This window comes from Mycetomoellerius zeteki, unplaced genomic scaffold (assembly GCF_001594055.1).
Source record: "Mycetomoellerius zeteki isolate Tzet28-1 unplaced genomic scaffold, Tzet1.0 scaffold838, whole genome shotgun sequence".
Taxonomy (NCBI): Eukaryota; Metazoa; Arthropoda; class Insecta; order Hymenoptera; family Formicidae; genus Mycetomoellerius; species Mycetomoellerius zeteki.
This window is the reverse complement of record NW_017257871.1, coordinates 146,119-167,994: the sequence shown is the minus strand read 5'-3', so window position 1 is coordinate 167,994 and position 21,876 is coordinate 146,119. Positions and strand designations below refer to the sequence as shown.

General features: G+C 30.1%; 1 protein-coding gene across 1 annotated transcript in view; it reads right to left on the bottom strand.

Annotated features, from left to right (window-relative positions):
- Positions 1–21,188, bottom strand: part of LOC108730082 (trace amine-associated receptor 9) — a 47,154-nt gene extending 25,966 nt beyond the window's left edge. The window contains exons 1-4 of the mRNA XM_018459570.1: positions 20,951–21,188; positions 19,974–20,288; positions 18,314–18,439; positions 5,290–5,406 (exon numbers count right to left, since the gene is read on the bottom strand). Of these exons, the coding sequence (XP_018315072.1) occupies positions 5,290–5,406; positions 18,314–18,439; positions 19,974–20,195 (465 nt within the window). The 5' untranslated portion in view covers positions 20,196–20,288; positions 20,951–21,188. The remainder of the gene's footprint in view (positions 1–5,289; positions 5,407–18,313; positions 18,440–19,973; positions 20,289–20,950) is intronic.
- Positions 21,189–21,876: the final 688 nt, after the last annotated feature.

Here is a 21,876-nt window from a genome sequence, read left to right as displayed (position 1 = left end):
ATAAATTGAAGTACATAGAAATATTACAGATGAAAGTCGTTACGATAAAAAGTACCATGTAAAAATATCAGAATTTTTGTATATATATTTATAGATATTTAAAATAAACTATTATTTTCTTAGCGTTTTCTCATTTTTTGCATTTAATAAATATGAGATAATACCAAAAAGTACAAATTTAACATGCAAACTTAACACATAATTTAAGACATATATTCTTGAGGACAAACTTTATAATTTTTCCTTTTCTTCATGTTTAACTTCAAAATTTATAATTTATCAATACGTAAAAGCTTTCATATCCTCTCCTGTGTATTGAAAACAATCAAATGTTTATCTTTAAAAGTAAACTGTTATAAGAATAAAATGTTAATTTTAACTTAAAGACATATAGTAGACTTTCTGAAACATGCAAAAATATTAAAACGTTAAAAAGAACAATAAGAATCTTATTTGGACCATACATGTGTAAATATAACTAGTAGAAAATAGGAAAATTAAAATTAGCATTTTTTAACACAAAATTTATTTCTTAAATTAAATATGATTTACTCAATGTAAGATATATTAACAATATTGTGAAATGAAATTTAATAATTGTGATTATGTGAAAATAACAGCTATACTCGCGAATAATACTTAAAGAAATGCTAAAAATACATAAAATGACAAATCCATACATAATATAGATGCCATCCTATACAGTTGCATCTTAGTTCTGTGTTGAGAATCTCTGAAAATACTATCGAAGTTATCGATCCGTCTAAAATAGTGTAAGGGCTGATATTCTCCGCGCATTGTGAACACTAGAAACAAAGGGCTAAAGACCAAGTTGTTGAGAACTTGGAACTAAATACGAGCTGTAGCTCGCTCAATATTGCACCAAATATGGCTAAAGCTGATGTAACACGAAACTCTATCTGCGAACTAACATAATAATACGATAAGAGCAAATATGAAATCAAAGTCGAGAAACAACAGCTTCTATCGGTTGAATGTAAAAAGAGACAGAGTTAAAGTTTGCTAGAATTCGATGAGCGGCCAAACGTTCGATAGGCGGAAAATTACGGAATGAATGAAAGATACGACTCAGCGATTCGTCGGACGCCTTTCTTTTGCCACTGATTTTTATACGTTGTGCTTTCTTTTTCACTTTAGTGATTGTGCAAATGGCAATTCTATTTCATTCTTTTATTTTATTCTATTATTTTATTTTATTATTTTACTCTATTATTTTATTCTATTCACAATGTGTGCAATCTTTATTGTGAAAAAAGAACAACTTAAGATACCACATCATTGTTGCTAAAGAGTTTGCTGGTTATTTATCGTTTCCCGTAGTTTTTTAAATATTGAACACGAATATGTTTTTCAAATTTGGCTATCACGTTATAATTTTAAGAAAAATGGTGTTAAAGAGATAAAAACGATAATTTTTTTTTATGATGTAACGTCGGCAATAAATTCTTTTCCTAAATTTCTAAAATCTTAAGAACTTTTTCAAAATTTTTCAATGACACGTAGTATCAATTTTTAACTTTAAAATGCTCTCTAAATCTGAATCAGTGGATAGTCAGTGGCTAATTACCCAGTGGCATACTTGGCACTGATAATTAGTGAAGTTCAATTAAAAAAGAAAGAATATTTGAGCATTATATGACTAAAGTACTGATATTTTAAGCACATTAATTTCAATCTTCCAATACCATATTCATTGAATTTAATCACTAAAACAAGGTTAGTTAGATCACATAATAAAGATTAGCTAGATTAGGAATCTCATATTTAATTCACTGATTACCAGTGGCATACTTGGCACTGATATTAGTGATTATCCACTGATTCAGATTTAGAGAATGCATTTCGTTTCTTTTCGGTATGATTTTTCGTTTTCGAGTATTATATATTATACGTATTATATTATATATTAATTTTAAAATAAATTTTTTTCCATGTAATACGTGGAAAAGATAGTGGAAGATTTATTCGTTTTAATAGTATATATTATGTAAAACGCAGGTTCTTTTATACTTACATAATACTATATTTATATAATTAGATAAGTAAAAAAAAGGATATGAAATTGATAAATTATAATATGGTTAATTTTTAAACTGTTATATCGCGAAAATGAAAAATCATACTGAAACAAAACGAAATGAATTTTAAAGCTAAAAGTTAATACTTTTGTGTAGCATTAACGAAATTTTGAAAAAATTTTGTTATTAATATTACAACGTTATGAAAACCCTCAAAATTGTTTTTTTTTTATACTTTGACGCCATTTTTCTCAAAATTATAACATAATGCTCTGAAAAATGGAAAAAAATACATACATTAAAAATAGCTAAAATTGTTAAAACATTTTTTTTGTAGGATAATATCATTTATGATAAAAAGTGCAATATTTTTGCAAATATAAGTTATAAATAAAATCTAAATCAAATAAGTAAGGAAAGAGCCAGTACGATCGAGACTAGACCTTTATAATGTCTAATATAATATTTTATATAAATTTATATATAATATTCTATATATGCATTTTTCAGTTATATAAATTACTTGCCGCTTACTATCGAACTTGAAATGCAATCATAAATTGAAACTGAAATAAAATTTTATAATTCAATTGTTCGTCAATTTAATAATGATGCTATTACATGTATCTTAAAAAAATTTGTAAAGCGCTTATTACAAAAAATATTATATCAAAATAATATAGTAATAATATATTTACAAATATACATATATTATAAATTTATAAATCTTAAAATCATTAGTTAATAAATTTGGAATATTTGATATTTAATAATTGAAATCTAAGAAAATGGTAATTTAATAATTGTATAAGTAAAAATCGCGTATAGGATATAGGGAAGTTTTTGTAAGTAAAAATTACCATCCTATCAATTACAACGTCAAGATAAAATTAAAATGTAGGTAACGAATTGCACATTTTTTGAAACAAAAGGAGAATTATAAAATAGCGGGAGATATATATTGAATGGTAAAGGCAAAAAGTCCATTGTGCATATAGCGCTGGAAAACCATATTCTTCGAAGTCGGTGAATCCGTTGGTGATACGTATATAAAAGTTGAAAATTTTCTAGCAGTCCTTCTTACTTTTGAATACTTTTGAAAATTAAAATAATTTTTTATTTACTTTTTATTTAAAACGCTCTTGATTAAAACGATTTGTGAAGTGTTCTTAATCACAATTGATTTTATTTTTATTTGGATATATTACGTTAAATTTATTACATTATTTTTTTTTATAACTACTCCAAAGTTAGAGATAGGATATTTTTTAACCACTCTGTTGTCTTTATTACACATAAATTTTGTCCTGGTTACACGATGCATTGCTACGGCCAAGGGAATAGGATATGTGGTAGACGAATGACAGGCCGTGGTGACACTTTGCATTTTGATGCGCTTTTAAATCTCCGAAATTCATTTTGGCGGTTAAGCCAGAGTAAACTGACCCACGTCAGAGCTTTGACAAACCGTAGTGTGAAACTACAGGCATGTTACGGATCGCGGGAAAGGATCCTGCTAATAGCGCTCGTAAACTTTGCAGTTGTTACGTAAAAGTTACCTTTAAAACGCTCGATCGTTTTTGCTGCTGTTCGCGAAAGGTGATGCAAAATTACTGGATTATATTAACTTGAGGTAATCGATAGGTCGGAATTTCAGAAGTAATTTAACAGATTAATAGCTTCCTGGCATGTTCAGACAAGTTAGTTTTGACGAGCTTTATTTTTAAGTGAACTTTATTAAGCGAACTTTATAAAATTGTCCGGTACTCTTTATAAATTATATCACATAAAACGTATCCACGTATGTAATCTACAATGAATATTAACGTGTTCTTTTTACATTTTATTTTTTATATGAAATATTTAAAAGAGATAGTTTTGGGAAAAATATGTGGACAATATATGTATAAATATATGTATTCTACGATTTTTAGTTATATAAAAAAGAATAAAGAAGATAAACAATATTCCATTTATAAAAACAGTGTGGATGTGTTTACTAATTTTTGCACTCCTTCGTTATGGTAATAAAATAGATTGCTATTATTTTTATTTCATCGCTGAGTAGCGTGAGATATTCTAAATCCCAAAGAGACTAAAAGATTATTTTTTGAAATTCCTACTCTCTATTCTGTTAAGCTTTCAATTTTTTTTAATATTCATTTCAATGTGTCTTTTATGTCTATATTTGACGTATATTACTAAGTTATATTATGTATCTAAAATATCACTGTGTGATATATATATATATATATATAATGGGCACAGGATTGAAAAAGATGTTCTATGAACATAGCATCGGGGTATCGATATTTTAGCTACGTCGATATTAATAAACCTTCAAAAGTAACGAGAAATATCTTTATCCTTTAAACTCACATGATTACGAACGATTGATATCGGATTGTCGTATCTTATGAATAAGGTGATTGTAACGTGTAACGAGAAATATTTTCATTCCCCAGATTCATGAATACGAATATCGTCAAATATCCTCATATTATATTCATGAAACGAAATGATTGTATCAATAACCGATTTACGATGAGTTCTATTTTCTTGTGAATTCAAACGAATTGAACAAGTTTTTCTACTACCTACTATTTTCATTGAGTAACAGTTATTTTAGCTTGAAACGACAATTGTCTCTAATCAATCAATTATTCGATCGTTTCACTTCACATCGTGTTTAACAAGAGCAAATTTTAGGATTGTCGACAGATCGAATGAATAGTTCGATGAATGAATCTCTGCAGACAGAAGAAACGTTTGAAACAAGTGTGACTTGGTAATATCGGTTGATACGAAATTCCGTAAGAAACAATCATAAAAAAATTGAGATTCTATTATAATAACAACTCAAAAATGTTGGTTGTAAGGTAAACTTTCTATGCGTTTTATTTTTAATAGTAAATATGAATATATTATTTCTATTTAAACATTTATAATAATTAGAGATTACGTAATTTCATTATAAAATAAAAATACCAAAGGATAAAAATTGTTAATACGCATCAGTCATTGAAAATGATTGAAGTTTTAATATTTAATATTAAAGGTGAAAAATAGAAATTTTAAAATAAGAGTAATTCATAATAAAGGATGTTAATAGTAGAAACATAACAATTTCTAAAATGTTATTTGTTGTTCAACTGTTATTACAATACCAATAAGTGAAATATGTAAGAGTCTATTAGTAATTAATAGTTTATTAGTTGCTAAGTGAATACAGATAGCAAAATAGCCTTACCCTTTTAGAAGAGTGCTTGTGATAGCGATGAGGGTGCAGCATGCAAACATAACGGTCGATTGCCATGCAGACGAGGATAACAGCACTCTGTTGAGTCAAAGCGCCCCTAAGGAGTGCCTGGAACAGTAAAAGTTTCCGAAAGAGCAAACGAGATTCTTCAAGTGTCGCACACTCTCTCTTTCTTTCTTTCTCTTTCTCAGCCTTTTCAAATAAAATAAGTTATAACTTCTTGAAAAAGTGCATAGGTTGACAAGCAGCGAGACAAATCAGATAGGCGAGAAGTTTTGATGAGTTGAGAGAGCATAAAAAAGAATCTACTGTAAGCAGCGTCTCACAATCATTACATTCCTTTTAATTTTTTATAAATCTTCTACAAATATTTTTCAATTTATTAAAAGAAAGTAACAATTAAGAATAGAGGTTATATATATAAGTATATCTATCACTACATCGCTCATTATTAAGAATAATTTATTAAGGAAAAACATATCCAGAAAGGTCAAAAAGATATTTGATTTTTATGATTTTTTGGTAAAAATTATTAACTTAAAACAGGTTTCAGCTAATTTTCACCAAACACATATTTTGGTGAGTGTTATATAAAATTTTTAATTAAAAATATTATATTAATAAAAATTGCCGGTAGAACTGTTAGCGCAAAACTTGTCCATATTGCAATAGCAATTTACGGTAACCATGGTAACATAGTCTTCGTTATACGGATTTCGTTTAGAATTATAGTTTTTTACAATAAAAGACGAACAATTTTTTTATGAAAAATTGCATTGTTTAAATATAGACGTCCGCCATATTGTTAAAATTAAAAATATCTAAAATCAGCTATAATAAAAAGATTAGATTTATTAATATTTTTTTTCAAGAATTTGTTGGGTGTGTTTTGTTTTAGATAAACTGAACATGAACTGAAAAACTAGGATGTTACCGCTACAGATAAGCTTTTACAGGAATAGTTGTGCATGACATTTTAAGTAAAAATTTTATATAACACTTATTAATATGTATATGTAAAATATTGTTCAAAATCCTGTTTGAATAAAATTAACAGACTTCGCAAAAAAATTAATAAAGATAAACATCTCTTTTTGATCCTTTTAGGTGTATGTCCTCCCTTAGTAATGTAAATATACATATATAAATAGTAATATAGGTACATATATAAATATTAAATAGTAACGTATTGATTAATAATAATTTTGCATTTGATTGAATTGTCAATTAGTTTATCCTAGAGATATGTACATGTCTTTCCTGCATGATTATGAACAAAATAATCAGGGTTTTACCACTGATGAGCGGCAGCTTGTGGTTCACCGCAGATACCACAACGCTTTGCGGTAATTTTGTATCGAACATCGGAATTTCCGCGAGAATCATCGTTGCCCTAATTTGAGTGTACAGACAGAGACGGAATCATTTAATTAATTGCTATGGGTTAACAATGGAGATTGGCTTAATTAACATTATAGTATCATTGATTATTTACACTAATGTTTCGTGTAGACGGCGTTCCAAATACGTTGCACACATTTCATTATACGAGAAATCGTGTTGTAAGCTTTATAAACCTAGTGTCGAGTCTGTGTTGTAATTAAATGTCACGCTTGAATAAAAAAGGACCACATTCATCACCGCGCAATGTTGCTTCCACGTCGTTGCACTTATCTGCCTGCGAATTTTAGTCTGCGATTAAATAATGCGATGTAGTTTTTATAAATTCTGTGCATGTGTAGACACTACGGTTAAAATTGAATTTACGCATGTTAATTAGAATGAAATTGTAAAATATAGTTTCGTAGATTCCAGAAATGACAATATTATTATTATAACGAACGAATACAATCGGTTTTCAATTATTGTAATAAAGTAGTTAGTAGGGATGCACCGGATATCCGAAAAGTATCCGGTACCGATAATATCCAGCACTTTTTTACAACCGGATATCATTAGTATTCGGAAATATATCCGGTTGAAATTTTATATCATTAAATTGTTGATTTGTTATTATACAAATGTTTTAGAAATAAGTATGCATATTCATAATGCCATATTAATATCTTATATATTATTGCAAAATTACAATTTTTCTCTATAGTTTTTTTTTTTAGAAGACAGTTTCCCGAAATCCAATCGGGTATCCGAAAAATGTCGGATATCCGACTCGAAGAAATTGCCTTCTCGAATATCTGAGGTTACATTCCATCCGGATATCCGATATCCAGTATCCGGTAATTTTACGATCCGGTGTATGCCTAGTAGTTAGCATTAAGGGATCGAATAATACAAATTCCCATTGTTATGTTTTAATTAAATATAAGATATAAATCATTTTCTTTCTTTTTTAATAAATTAAAGAGTAATATATAATTTCTATACTTATGAGAGGAGAACCTCTTTATTGAAAATTATAAGCAATCTTTGAGAAAGTGAATTATGTACTAATTAATGTTTATTTCTTGATACTACGCAAATATCACTTGAAGACTAATATGTAGTATCGATTACGGACACATACTGGGTCAATTTCTGGTAACTTGATCTACGAATGGACTGTCGGCTAATTTGTTCTCCAAACGTACATACATTACACGAAACAAGCTGTCAGACGGCAGCAAATTGCCAGTAGGATCACCGCCAGCCCTCTCAGCCAATTGAAACCAACTATGTCTAGGATTGAGGGCAAGAGAAACGCGATTGCAACTGTAAATTAACGTGTATTACGCTTCAGAAATTTAAAAATCCTGGCTTTTTTACTATTTTTTATAAATATGTAGATTACTCCTTAATATTTTTTAAAATGTAATAAAACACAAATAGAGACATTAATTTACTTATTAATTTACATATTTATTAATTTACATATTGATTTAATTGATTCTGACAAAAAATTTTCATATAAATTATTATTTTTAAAAGTTTATTTAACAATAAATTAACGCTGTACACTGACTATAGCTCAAAAATTTTTGTCAAATAATAGATTAAAAAAATTTTCTAACACAATTAAATTAACTTAAATTCCATTAACAATATAATATTAGAAATACGAAAAGGTTCTCCAAATAAATTAAACAATTAAATACGTTGGTGTAAAAAAGGAATTGCCAAATGTAAGCCGACACCAGTTGTTCGTGCGTAGTTCAATGTATTTTGAAAAATGTGATACAGGATGTTTCAATCCTGATATTGGGTCCTCTTCAGTGTAAAATATATGTATGAAATAATTCCATGATGTCATGTTAAATGTAAGTAAAATGCTCGATCGTCAAAACATCTTTAAACTAATTATCGCAGTTGAAATAAATGATTCATAAGAAATTTAATCATTTGTAATAAACTATGTTAGTCAAAATTACTAAAAACTTACGTAGCAGATAACATAACGATAGTCTGTTAAATTTCATTAATCGCTCATGTAAAAATATTTCTTAGTTCTGCCACATATCGTTAAATCAAATAGATTCCAGAGAAATGAAAAATTATCAATATATAATTTATCACTCGAAAAGTTATTTATACATTAAATTTATAAGTATAAAAATATTTAAATGTGTATAAAAAGTTAGATATTTTATAATTCTGCTAAAGTTGAGAATAAAAAAGATAAACTAGAGTATTTTCTCAAGCAAATGCCGTATAATTCATGCACGGCTACAGCATATACGTTCAACCACATATTGAGCAATTTCGTAGCTATCTATTGACATCAGCCGTCGTTTGAGTCCGATATGCTGGTCTGCTTTGAAGCGGACTTGGGATGTAACGAGATGTACACTATCGCGATTCGGGACACGCTCTATCCGGTAGGTGCCGGGTGAGACGGACGAGACAGAGATACGATTCGATCTCTGGGAAAGGGAAACGATTCCAAATGTCACAAGTCGCTGAAGGCAACAGCTTGATTCGATGAATCGGCGACGACGGTTTCCCCATAAAGAAACGACAAGGTGGGGGTGCGAGTATACCAAGTATACGTTTTAAGAAGGTTACCATGGTGACCGTTGGCGTATGGCCAGGAAAAAGCTCTGATAATCTAAAGGGGCCAGGATCGGTCTGGCCTCGTTTCGAGCCATCCCCGAAACACTCTCCTGGAAGACCTTAACCGAATATTTTCGCCACGAACTAACTTATCTCCGAATAATCGCTAACCCTTTGGCGTGCGTCGTCAGATGTACACTATCTCGCCACGGAGACTTTAATGGAACATCGGGCTAACTTTTATTTAGCTATGATCGAAATAATTGGTATAACGAGTTTGATCCCTTGGTTCGCCGCGCCGAGAAATACCGTTGAGAAATAACGGCGAGCATCGGAGTTTCGCGAAATTGCATTTACTCTGAAACGACCTTGGGCCGATTGCAGTAGCGTGTTATACAACGCGCATCCTTTTAGTGGAGAACGTCCGCTTTTTGTTGAAATTTTGGTGGAGCTCGAGCGAACGCGAGCATTTAATTGCGAGACTTTCACAATGCCAACGCGTAAAATACAACAACGGCAACGAGAAAATAAAATTAACAATCAGGCGGAGTTGACTTTTACTTGACAATGGTAGTTTTCAAACGCCAATGGCAACGATTTATTCCATTTTCATGGGGTTTTCTTGCACGTACGCTATTGAGAATCTGAAGCACACCATCGTCACGTCACGCACACAAAACATGCCGCATCTGTCATAGAAACTCGCGATCGCCTCTCTCAACGCGATATAATTCTTCACTCGTCGTCAATAAATAAAACGGGCATCGGCACAGCGATGCGCGGCTTGGGTGTCTACCCGGAATTGTGGAATATTAAATTCGCAATCGTATTACTGACGCGGCGGCGCTAGAATTTTTCAGGTCAGTTTATCATCGTGAAAAGGGAGAAGGAAAAAAACCGGTGTCGTGAAGCGATGAACGGCGTTAGCGCTTCGGCGACATCGCAGTTCGTTCAGATAAGTAATGACATTATGCAGCTAAATGCAGATAGCGAGCGTTGGGAAATTTACCAATAGATGATTTGGAATTCGTTTTATGTCAACTAATAATTAGCGAGCAAACTTGCAAGATAATATCCCCAATGAAAAAGATTGAATATATTTTAATAATTTAAAAGGACAAAGATTTTTTTTATTAGTGTTTATTGAAACAAAATAATTGTTTTTCACTTACATCATGTCGCATAGTTAAAAAATTTAAAGAAGAAAATGAAATAAGAAAATGAATAAAGATTCAAAATAATATATAAAATATATAAAACGAAGAGTCTTAAGACCGCAAATGTGAATACACATCTGAGTAACTAAAGCGGCGTCTACAATAAGATTTTAAGGCATAAAACATTGACTAATCACAGTCGGATGTGAGGAGAACAATGACTATGATTGGTCAATTTCTTAACGGTTTAAAATTTAAAGTTTAAGTTTTATGCCTTTAAATCTTATTGTAAATAAACGCTGCTTAAAGTCTTAACGGTTTAAGCTAGATTTTTAGTACAATAATATTTTTATATTTAGTGTGAATTTATATACATAATTTCGTTCTGCAAACTGTGCACCGAAATAATTTTCTTGAAACATTTCCTTGAACACAATCATAAGCCGAACCGAGAATAGTAATATCACAAATTAAATTTGCGAAATATATGTATTCTATATACAGACTCTTATATCATTTTTATATTTATTTAGACATCTTTTTAATATTTCAAAAAATTATTTTAATTGCATTAAAACAATTTTTTGAAACATTAAAAAGAATTGCATTGAAATGATTTCAATTGCATCGAGAAAGCTTTTACGAAAAATTGCTGTATTGTTTAAGGAGCTTAACGGTATTATGTTGCACTAAACATGTTGTAAACAGCAGGGCCATTGTCGTAACATGGTAACAATGATCGCCTTCAGTGATTCCATCCTAGCGCATCACCAAGCAAGAACAAACGGTGTACTAGTTTATCGAAGTTTACGGTTTGGTTTCTAGCGAATATCTGAATACACAAATCCATCGCGGCCCGGGGTTATCGCTTAGACTCAAGAGATTTGTTGCCACTAAGAATAGATTCTATGAATATCGAGTGGCTAGAGACGATTTACCATCCTGGAATATCTAGATTGTGCGAGAACGACATCTCCGTATTATTCTCACACTTTTTCCCGATGGAGCAATTGTCAACGCGCTGTGTACCTATATGTATATTGTATATAATCGACTCGTTCTCAATTATATTTCCCTACGGGCAATACTCGATATTTGCACGTGCAATGTCAACGACCAAAACTGCATAGGGTTCTGTTTCAAATTAAGGATTAAAAAAGTCGCAGTATTAAAAAATTTAAAATAGAACACGATTAACAAAAAAAAAAAACACGAAACAATCATTTGTTCTTTTCACAGCAAAATTGATCTCTCCAAAGCGTTATAATTTTTTCAGTAAAATCAGGCAAAAAGTCGCTCGTTGTTTTATTGTATGGCTCATTATCTATTAAAAATACCAATAAAAGGAATAATAATATGTGATAAATATAATTGGAAGTTCATATTAAAATAAAGGGAGCGTTTAATAATTAGAATATTGTCGCTTATTATTGTCACGGCTACTCTGTCGACGCTTATTATTGTCACGGATATTCTGTCGACGTTTAAAATGGGCGGAATGTAATTAATTGTCCATTAACGCGGTATAATATTAAATACTATTAATGTCGGTGAATCGTTTTAATACATAAACTATTAAATAATAACGAATTTGATTCAATCCTATACATTGCCGCCGTTACGTTAGTACGATAAAAAGAGTACAGAACCGAAACTACGAACATGCCACTTTTATTCGCTGTTCACATAAAATTTTACACGTTTGGAACTTTACTGTTTGTACGTACTCTTTCTCGCTTGCCGGCAGTCTGGCGCACTATCAACACTATCATTACGCCCTACGGGATAATAGATTCGTACGAGCTACTCTGTGTGTTACTGTGCCTGAATCAACTCAAGTACTATTACTTCCGTTTATCTAAGAATTGTTAATGATTATGAGATTGCATGGTTCTACATTCATTGCGTTTACGATGACGTAAGTTTCTTTTAGGAGAAAAGAAAAAAAGAAAAAACTTTCAGAAGATTTTGAGAGATCTAAGAATATACATATAAAATATGAAAGAAAATAGTACGCACAGTTTGAGATATAAATGTATGTATATAGAATGTTATATCATACGTGAGAAACGTAACAAGAGTATGAAATAAGACTTCTACTTGAGCTAGAGATGTTATTCCTCCATCGTTTTCATATCCATTTGACAGATAAAGAAACTGAATGTACGAAATACATGTGAATACGTTTTCAAAATGAAGATATTTGTATGTAGGAATATTATCCTCGCAGTTTTTATGAAATTCCTGCAGGTGCCGAGATCTTTGATTTTCTATTTCTCGTAAAATTTTATTGTCCGCAGCATCGAGTTCTATTTGAATATCTACATGGCTGTTACACGCGTCTCAATCGTACGTATATCTCACAATTCTTTTGAAATAACCACTATCAGAGTCATAATACTTTATGTAACAAAGATTGAAACTTATAAAAATGCATTGAAAGAATTATTGGGTATTTCTTTTATGTGTCGTATTAATGTATGTCACTGCAACGATTTAAAATATACAGGGTGTTTCTCAAATACCGTTCACAAACCATATAGCGTTATTCCTGATAAAAAATTGAGTCGATATTAGGAAATTTTTTTCTACAGTGCTTACTGAAGCAATTATTATCGAGTAAAGATAATCCAATCGACATCGTGCTTTAAACGGACGCACGTCCGTGAACCGCGCGCCTATAAGTAGTGTGCGTGAGCGCTTCGCCACTATTGCGCAATGTCCTCGCATAGTAAAACGAAAAATTACGATTTTTGTCAATGAATAAATATTATATCGCGATAATATAATAATTATACAAATGAAATACATAATAATAATTATATAAATTAAAATTATATCATAATAGACATTTGTAATTATTGTCATGTTGCGGAATAATTTTAATTCCGGATAAAGATATTTTAATTTCTCAAAGACCGTTAATAACGACAAGCCACTTTATTTTGTAACAACATAAAACGATGTTCTAAGACTAATACTGAAGAACTTAAATTTTTAGCTGTCGACTTGTTACATAATAATAATTCAACGAATTTTAATTATGTCAAGACATAGCAAAATTCTATGAATTAAAATTATGTCATGATATAATATGATAATTTTTAATTTTTATAACGTCTCGTACATAATAATAATTTAGTTAATTAAAATTGCGTCTAAACTGACATAAAAATAATTTCTATTATGTGTTGACATAACTTTAATTTTTAATTAATTCAATTACTATGTTACAACATAATTTTAACGCAGCAGTTAAGGATTTGAGTTTTTTAATATTAGTTTAAGAATATTGTTTTATCCTATTAAAAACCAAAATAGCTTGCATTTTATTATTGGGGATTGTAACAATATTATAAAATTCAAATTCCTTTATCCGGAATTAAAATTATGTTGAGATATACTTTTAATTCATTAACAAGAATCGTAATTACTTTTAGACAATTGTTTTTTAAGAATTTTACGTTAGAAAAAATATCTTTTATGTCAGTAAAAATAAACTTATAATAAGTCGGCAGCTAGAAATTCAAGTTCTTTAGTATTAGTCTTAGACTATTGTTTTATGTTATTACAAAATAGTTACTTATGCATGTCGTTGTTAGCGGTCTTTAAGAAATTAAAATATCTTTATCCGGAATTAAAATTATTCCGCAACATAACAATAATTACAAATGTCTATTATGATGTAATTTTATAATTTGTATAATTATTATGTATTTAAAATGTATAATTATATTGTCGCGATATAATATTTATTCATTGATAAAGATCGTAATTTTTTGCTTTACTACGACATACGAAGACATTGCGCGATAGTGGCGAAGTCAGCAACGTAGCGGCGCCGCGGAGAGCTCACGCACACTACACACACGCAGCTCACGGACGTGCGTCTGTTTAAAGCACGGCGTCGATTGGATTATCTTTACTCGATAATAACTGCTTCAGTAAGCATTGTAGAAAAAAATTTCCTAATACTTATCGACTCAATTTTTTATCAGAAATAGCAGTATATGTTAGTGAGCGGTATTTAAAAAACACTCTGTATATAAAAACATTGATCCATAAAGAAATATCTAAATAAATACAAAGATAGCATAAGAATCTGTATAATATATCTTATATTATGTTATTTTGTTTCTTAAATTTTTTAATTATAACATATTTTCTTAATTATCAGATATTTACGTTCCGTATTTGTTTATTAATTTTCTGCCATTTGGCTCCTCTGAGCTTGTTTTTATACTAATTATACCACATTTCCACTAAATTTGCAATCGAGTTTCAGCTACACAGAAACTCGCACTCTTCGCGCTTATTAATTCTCTTGGGTTATAGTCTCTACTTGCTACCGCATTATCTTTTATTCGTTTTAGTCATTTATCGTCCTATCGCTCATGTCATTCTTTGTTATACAATGCTTTCTTTTAAGATAGAACCTCAAGAAGTGTTTTAAAAACATTGCTAGTTATTAATTAATGTACACGTGTAAATGAATGAATCCTTTCTTCTAAAGAACTCTTCTTATTTCGGAAAATCCCATGAAGCATTTCCCTGATTAAATATATCTTCTTGAATCTTATTTTGCAACATTTGTTTTGATATAAACTATATATATATATATATTGCAACTGTATAAGATAATTCTTAACTGGAATTCTCAAGAGTCATTACTAAGTTCTCCACAAAAAGGAATGTAAATTTTTTAGATAGATACAATTATTTAATTTTATTAAATATATAAATATTATATAATTATTTAATTTCATTTTACTTTATAATATTTGTTTTTTCACAATGTTTGATCGATATCCGGCGATTTATTCGACGTTTTGATTGTAATTTGTTGATGAAGATGATCTACTTTTCGTTCTAGTTAAAAACCATTTTATTTGCATTAAATTTGTATGGCTTCGATATCCGAAAGTGATGTAGCGTAAGAATCTTGATGCTAACCGGACCGTATTTTGACACGATATCGTCCACATCTCTAGAGATGCAAAGCCGAAACATCAGAAGACATCAACATCTTAGATATCAGAAACGTTTCGATATAACGCGACATATATCTGCGTAGTACGAGTCTTATCGGGAAAATGCGGTAAAGATGATTTGTTGTTATTGGTATGGCTATACATAACTTACAATATTCAGATAAAAATGACATTACTCGATCCATTCTTTCTATTTCTATATTATGTATGTAATATTGTATATACATATATGCAACGATCATATATAAAAATACGATATATGTTAATGTCTCGACCAATACTATCACAAATCTATTACTTTTCTATTGTTTATATTATCAACAGGAATAATCAAATAAAGAAACAAATTAATAAAAGTTTGTTTGTGATTAAATTCACAAACATCAATTAACATCCAGCATCTGGTTTCGAAAAGAAATTAATGTGAACAAAGCTATAATAGAATAGATTACATCTTTTTGCTTAACGAGGAAATCTCTCTCTCTCTCTCTCTGGTTTTTTTGTTAAATTTTTATTAAATTTTATTATTTGAAGTTACTAAAATGAATCTCTCGATATTTTTTATTACGCAAGCGTACAGAAATACATTCTACATTGTTATTATATTATATAAGTTAATTAACAGTGTCGTTATATTAGAGAGCAGAGTGACACGGCTGTACTACACAACATGCTGCATTTTTATGTATTATTAAAAAAAATTAATTTCCTAACAAACATTAAATTATGCTACGCGACAAGTACTTGTTATAAATTGCGCGTAAAGTTGTATTTAATTTATATAATATATAACTTATGTAATATAAATGGGTAATAGAGCTACGAGCCAAGGTCAATATACATGGTACAAATTAAAAAATAAAAATAAAAATAAAATAAACATACTATACACAGTAATATACATAATAATAAACAGTAATACACATAAGTCTTGAGTCAGTTCAAAAACTGACTCAAAACTTACGTGTATTACTCGTGAGATGGAAGTGCAATCGATTTATTGACGAACCTACATATTACTCACAACGGATGATATTATACCTAGGGCTTATGGCTTGACTAAAATACACAAAGACGGTAACCCATTACGAGTGATTGTATCTTCTATCAACAGTCCATTATATTGCCTTTCTCTTTTTTTGCATAACATTATTAATGACAGTATTCCATAAGCTCCGAGCCATATAAAAGACGGTTTCCATTTAGTTAACAAATTAAATGGTACGCGTTTTGATTCTCAATATGTTTTAGCTTCGTTAGATGTAGTATCTCTTTTCACTAATATTCCTGTTGATCTAGCAGCATCGATAAGAGATGGGATTAATCGATTCAACTTGTTTCTCATCTTTTTCCAATTCTAGAATTGGAAAGAGACAATGAATAAGTTGAACCTTGGTTAAGAGTTAACCGTGAGTTGTGAAACTGGGCCTAAGAGGGGAAAGGATAGGCTAGATTTACTATCCAATCAGAATGTAGTATACAAGATTTCTTGTGACGACTGTGAGGCTAGCTATGTTGGTCAAACTAAAAGGAAACTGAGTACGAGATTACATGAACACATCTCTGATATACGAAAAAATACTGGTTCTCCTACGGTTATAACCGACCGTCGTATCAATTTTGACCACAATTTCAAATGAAATCAAGTAAAGATTTTGGATAGCGAATCCTCTTATAACAAAAGATTGATATCAGAGATAATTCACATTAAAAGACAAAAACAAGGTCTTAAAATTATATTACTGACTTTATCATAGTGCTTATATATATTACCGATTGCCATTTATGTATGACTGTTGTAATTTTCATCTTATATTTTATATCACCGATTGTATCTTGTATGACTGTCTCTCGTTTTATATTACCGACTTATTTGTATGACCTATGTTTAACAGAAATCATACATTACACATAATTGGATATTCACATTGCTGATTCCACATCGTATCAATTATGTTGGCGGAGGTACTGCGAGATGAGAGGGAAGTTACTGAATTCTAATTTTTAATTTTATATATTTCAATTTTAACATTGAGAATGATCCGATGCGGATCGAAACGTTTGTTATCGCCGGCATTTAGATTAAAGTTATTGTATATTTATTTTATTTTTATTTTTACTTTTAATTTGTATCATGTATATTAACCTTGGCTCGTAGCTCTATTACCCATTTATATTAAATTTGAGCCTTATTACCATTATACATCTTATATAACTTATGTTTATTAATTTCGCGTAATGTATATCACGGCAATTTCCCGTTACGGCTAGATAAGCAAATACCTACGAAATTCGAGATTGCCAACGAAATGGTACATTCCGGAGTTTAGCACGTGCGAAATGAAGAAATATATGGTCACAAATCAGACCGTTACCTCAGAAGATGGCGTAGAGAACGAGGAAGGGATCGGAGGGAAAGGAGCAATGCGTAAAGATTATCGCCAGGAACTCCGATAACGTCGCAGTCGCCGACTAGTAGAGGAAATGGCGGAAGAAGTACCGGCTGCCGGAAGCGCAACCACGAGTTTCAAACGATAATAATTTCCTGCCAAGCATCGCGAATACCATTTCGAGATTTCCTATAAATTCCTCGATTTCTGGCAAAGAAACGCTGTTGAGGTTTGAGGTTATTGAACGGCTCTTTAACACTCAACGTTATAAGTGATGTGGCAATCTTCAATGTTTATATTCAAGTTAACATTTATTGTGGGGCACAATACAAAAAAAAAATACTATCAATATAAAATATATTATCAAGTTATATATATATATATATCAATTTTATATTCATGTAGCATTAATTATAGGAGGATAATAAATCTATGTGTTTAAAGATAAATATAAAACTATTTAAAAAGTAGTTAATATTGTAAAAGTTACCTGAATTTGACAGACAACTTCACCGTACGGCCAACATCCGTAAACAGCTGGTAAGAAACCGAAAGGCGTCACTAAAAGACCAATCGCTAGGTCGTTACTTGCTAAGCTCGTCAGCAAATATCTGGGCTGGAAGAAAATTGAGGAGAACCTGTTGATCTCGTCTTGGTCAGTATCAATGGATGTCATTACCGAATGGTTGAATTGTTGTGTAACGTGCGCGACATTAGCTCCGTCATGAGACGTGTAGCGAAAGAAAATATCGATTGACTTAAAAGAAACTTCTTTTCGCTAATTGTAATCTATTTCTATGAGCATCAGTTTAGATTAGTTGATTCAACTGACTGTTTAGATTAACTTTGAATTAAATTTATTTATTAAATTAATGTTTATAGAAACCTACGTATGCAATACTAAAAAAGGGTTTAATTTTCTAAACAAAGTAAAAAATGTAATGTGTTTTCAATTATTGTAGTTTTTTAATTTAATTTCATCTTTCAATTTTGCATTATTACTTTCTACTGTCGCTAATAATTGTATGGAAAATCGAAGTTACTTTCGTATACATATTTAGTAGGCTGTGTAACTTTTACATATACATAAATTAAATCTGAAAGTGCGAAGTCACTAGGTAGAAAAAGAAAAACTGAGAAGGAGTCAGAAAGAGCAGCACAGAAAAGTTAAACTTTATTAGAGTGATAATATCTACAGTAGGAGATTATATAAATCCCGATAACAAATCGAGATAAACGATTGTTAGAATAATGGTTTCTCGAAAAGGATTTAAACCAATGTAAGTTTCACAGCATCGGAATAAGGATATATAATATTTTACGTACCCATTACAGTTATAGAAGTTATCTAGTATGTATACGTAGGTATCTTTTCTCCAGAAAAATTTACATATTTATGCAATAAAAATCGATTAATATTAAGGAACGCTTTATTACATGTACATATATTGCGTTTTAGTAAATAAGATATTCTCAGTAGATTATGAATTATGATGTCAAAAAAATTTAATTAATCGAAAAATAAGAAATAAAACATTTACAAATGTACAATTTTTTGCGGGCATCATCAGTCTCTACGAAACTCGACGGTACTCATTTAGAACCCAGAAACATGACTGTCCTGTATTTCGTGGAGCTAACCACTTCAGACTGATTTACATAGGAAGAAGAGAGAAATGGAGAAAATACCGCGAACCCTTCCATCATGGACTGTGAGTTATGGCACCGACTGAAACCTTCGTACGTTCACGTAACTAATATTTTACCGTAATTCTTTTATAAGATAAAAACAAATAAATAATATTAATTTCATTACATTGTATAAATATTTTAACTTTCTTTTGTTAGCTAATGTCTTTAGATGTTTATATATAAAGAATGTTTCTCATTGAGTATCAATCCTATTTCCGTCTTTCAAATTACAAGCGAAATTTTCAGGAAAATATGTATTGTTTTTTCCAACATTCTGAGAGTTGAAATTTTTACAGATTTCGTAATTATTATTATTTTACAATAAAAACAAAAGGATTGACTTCTAAAATTCATATTTAACAAGATAGAAATTTTGTTAATAGAGCAACAAACTTATTAGTTCATTTTTAAAAAGTTGCGTAAATAAAATTACATATCTTAAATGTACCAATTCTTACCTGAGCATGTATATATTTGCTGTACTGTCTGCTATTGATAACGCATATCACCAGTAGATTGGCGCATAGGATACCAAGACTGAGTAGCAATATCAGAGCAGCTCGTATCAGTTCTCCAGGGCCCGGACCTGACCAAGCGGCATCGGATGTGCCGCTTCGCCAGCAACTGCTGTTGCTGAGTGAGGGTGCCAGCAGTATCGTCTGTTTGTGTTCCATCATCATCGTTTGGTCGCTTATTTCCCCAGGCGATTACAGTGTCGAATCCCCAGACGAGACACCCATGTCCCGCTCGAGGCACACGTATTTCGTACGTTACTGAAAATAATCTTTTTTTAAATGAAATCTTATTATACTCTGTCTTTATAATTTATGTATGATAAATTTCGAAAGGAATCTTACATAATAATGAATCTTATAATTTTGTTTAATTATAGATATAAAATCTTTAATGTGCAATTTCAGTATATTAAATCTGAGGATTAAATTCTTCTTCACGTATTTCGCTCAAAAATAATTTTTTAAATAAAATTTGATTATATTTTGACATATAATTTACAGTACAGTAAATTTTCAAAGAAATTTTATAATTTTATAATTTTATATTTGTTTAATTATACAAGCATTTAATTATGAATTCTTAATGCAATTTTGTTATATATCAATTTGATTATTTTATAATTAAAGTAATATAACAAAATTGCATTAAGAAGTAAATTGCCAATAACAAGATGCAATACTATTCGGTATAGTATATAATAAAAGATATCATAATATATATATAAGATTCTAGGTTAATAATGTCTCTATATTGAATAATGTTTCTTAAAAATACTGTCTGTTCTTTTAGTATAATAAAAAGAAATTACGTAAGCTGTTATTTTAAGTGCGACTATTTTTTCTGTCAATAAAATTTAGATAAGCCTTAAAAAGAGAAAACAGAGGTAAAGCGACGTTGATAATTAAATATCGTAACGTACTTTTCATCCCTGTCGATCGCGAATTTTCGAGAGTCCGCCTTGATGATGGCCGACCAGCTTTTTTAAGCACTGCTTCTTCATCATCGACGTCGTTGAGAATACACACAGTTGCGAACGTTTGAGCGCGTCTAATGACGCACTCGAAAGTCCGCTCACGATTCACGAGTCGTCTGTACGCATTTGCAAAATGATGTGTAACTTCAACGTGTAATAGATTTTTGATACGCGGTGCATCTCAGCTTGGGTCCACAGCATCTACGGCACGCGAGTAAGAAGACAAGCTCTGTAAGAAAAGAAAATAAAGCGGATAAAAATAACACATAAAATCAGTTTTTTCTGAATTCATTCATTTGCACGCGCAAATTACAAAGTATTTGTCTTACTGCCTGTTTACCGATTAACATTTGTGATAAGATAAGAAAAAACTTAATAATTATTTATAGTTGATAATTATGTATAGTTATGTACAATACACATATATTGTCTAGAATATTCTTTGGAAATAAATCCTTAGAATATGGAAGAAATTTGCGAAAATAGTACAAAAAAATATTTTGTAAATCAATACAACGAAGCCTAGACTTTAAGATAAAGAATATAATATAATACGTATACTATAAAAAGAATTACATATAAAATTACTATTCTAGTGGATAATTTTAGAATTTGCTATTAAATGTATATATAGTATACATTTATACACACGTAAAGTCACAAGTTACAAATAAATAGAAACTATAAAATTTGTTATTGTACTTTTTCTAATATAAAGGTATATCTATTTAAAATTTAAGATAAAAGTACTATAATTCTTGTAAAAACACACAATTTTATATATTTTTGTTATAAACTGTATAATTTTTACATAGATTTTTTTTATTTATATAATTTTACATACATTTTTGTACATAAAAATGCATACTAAA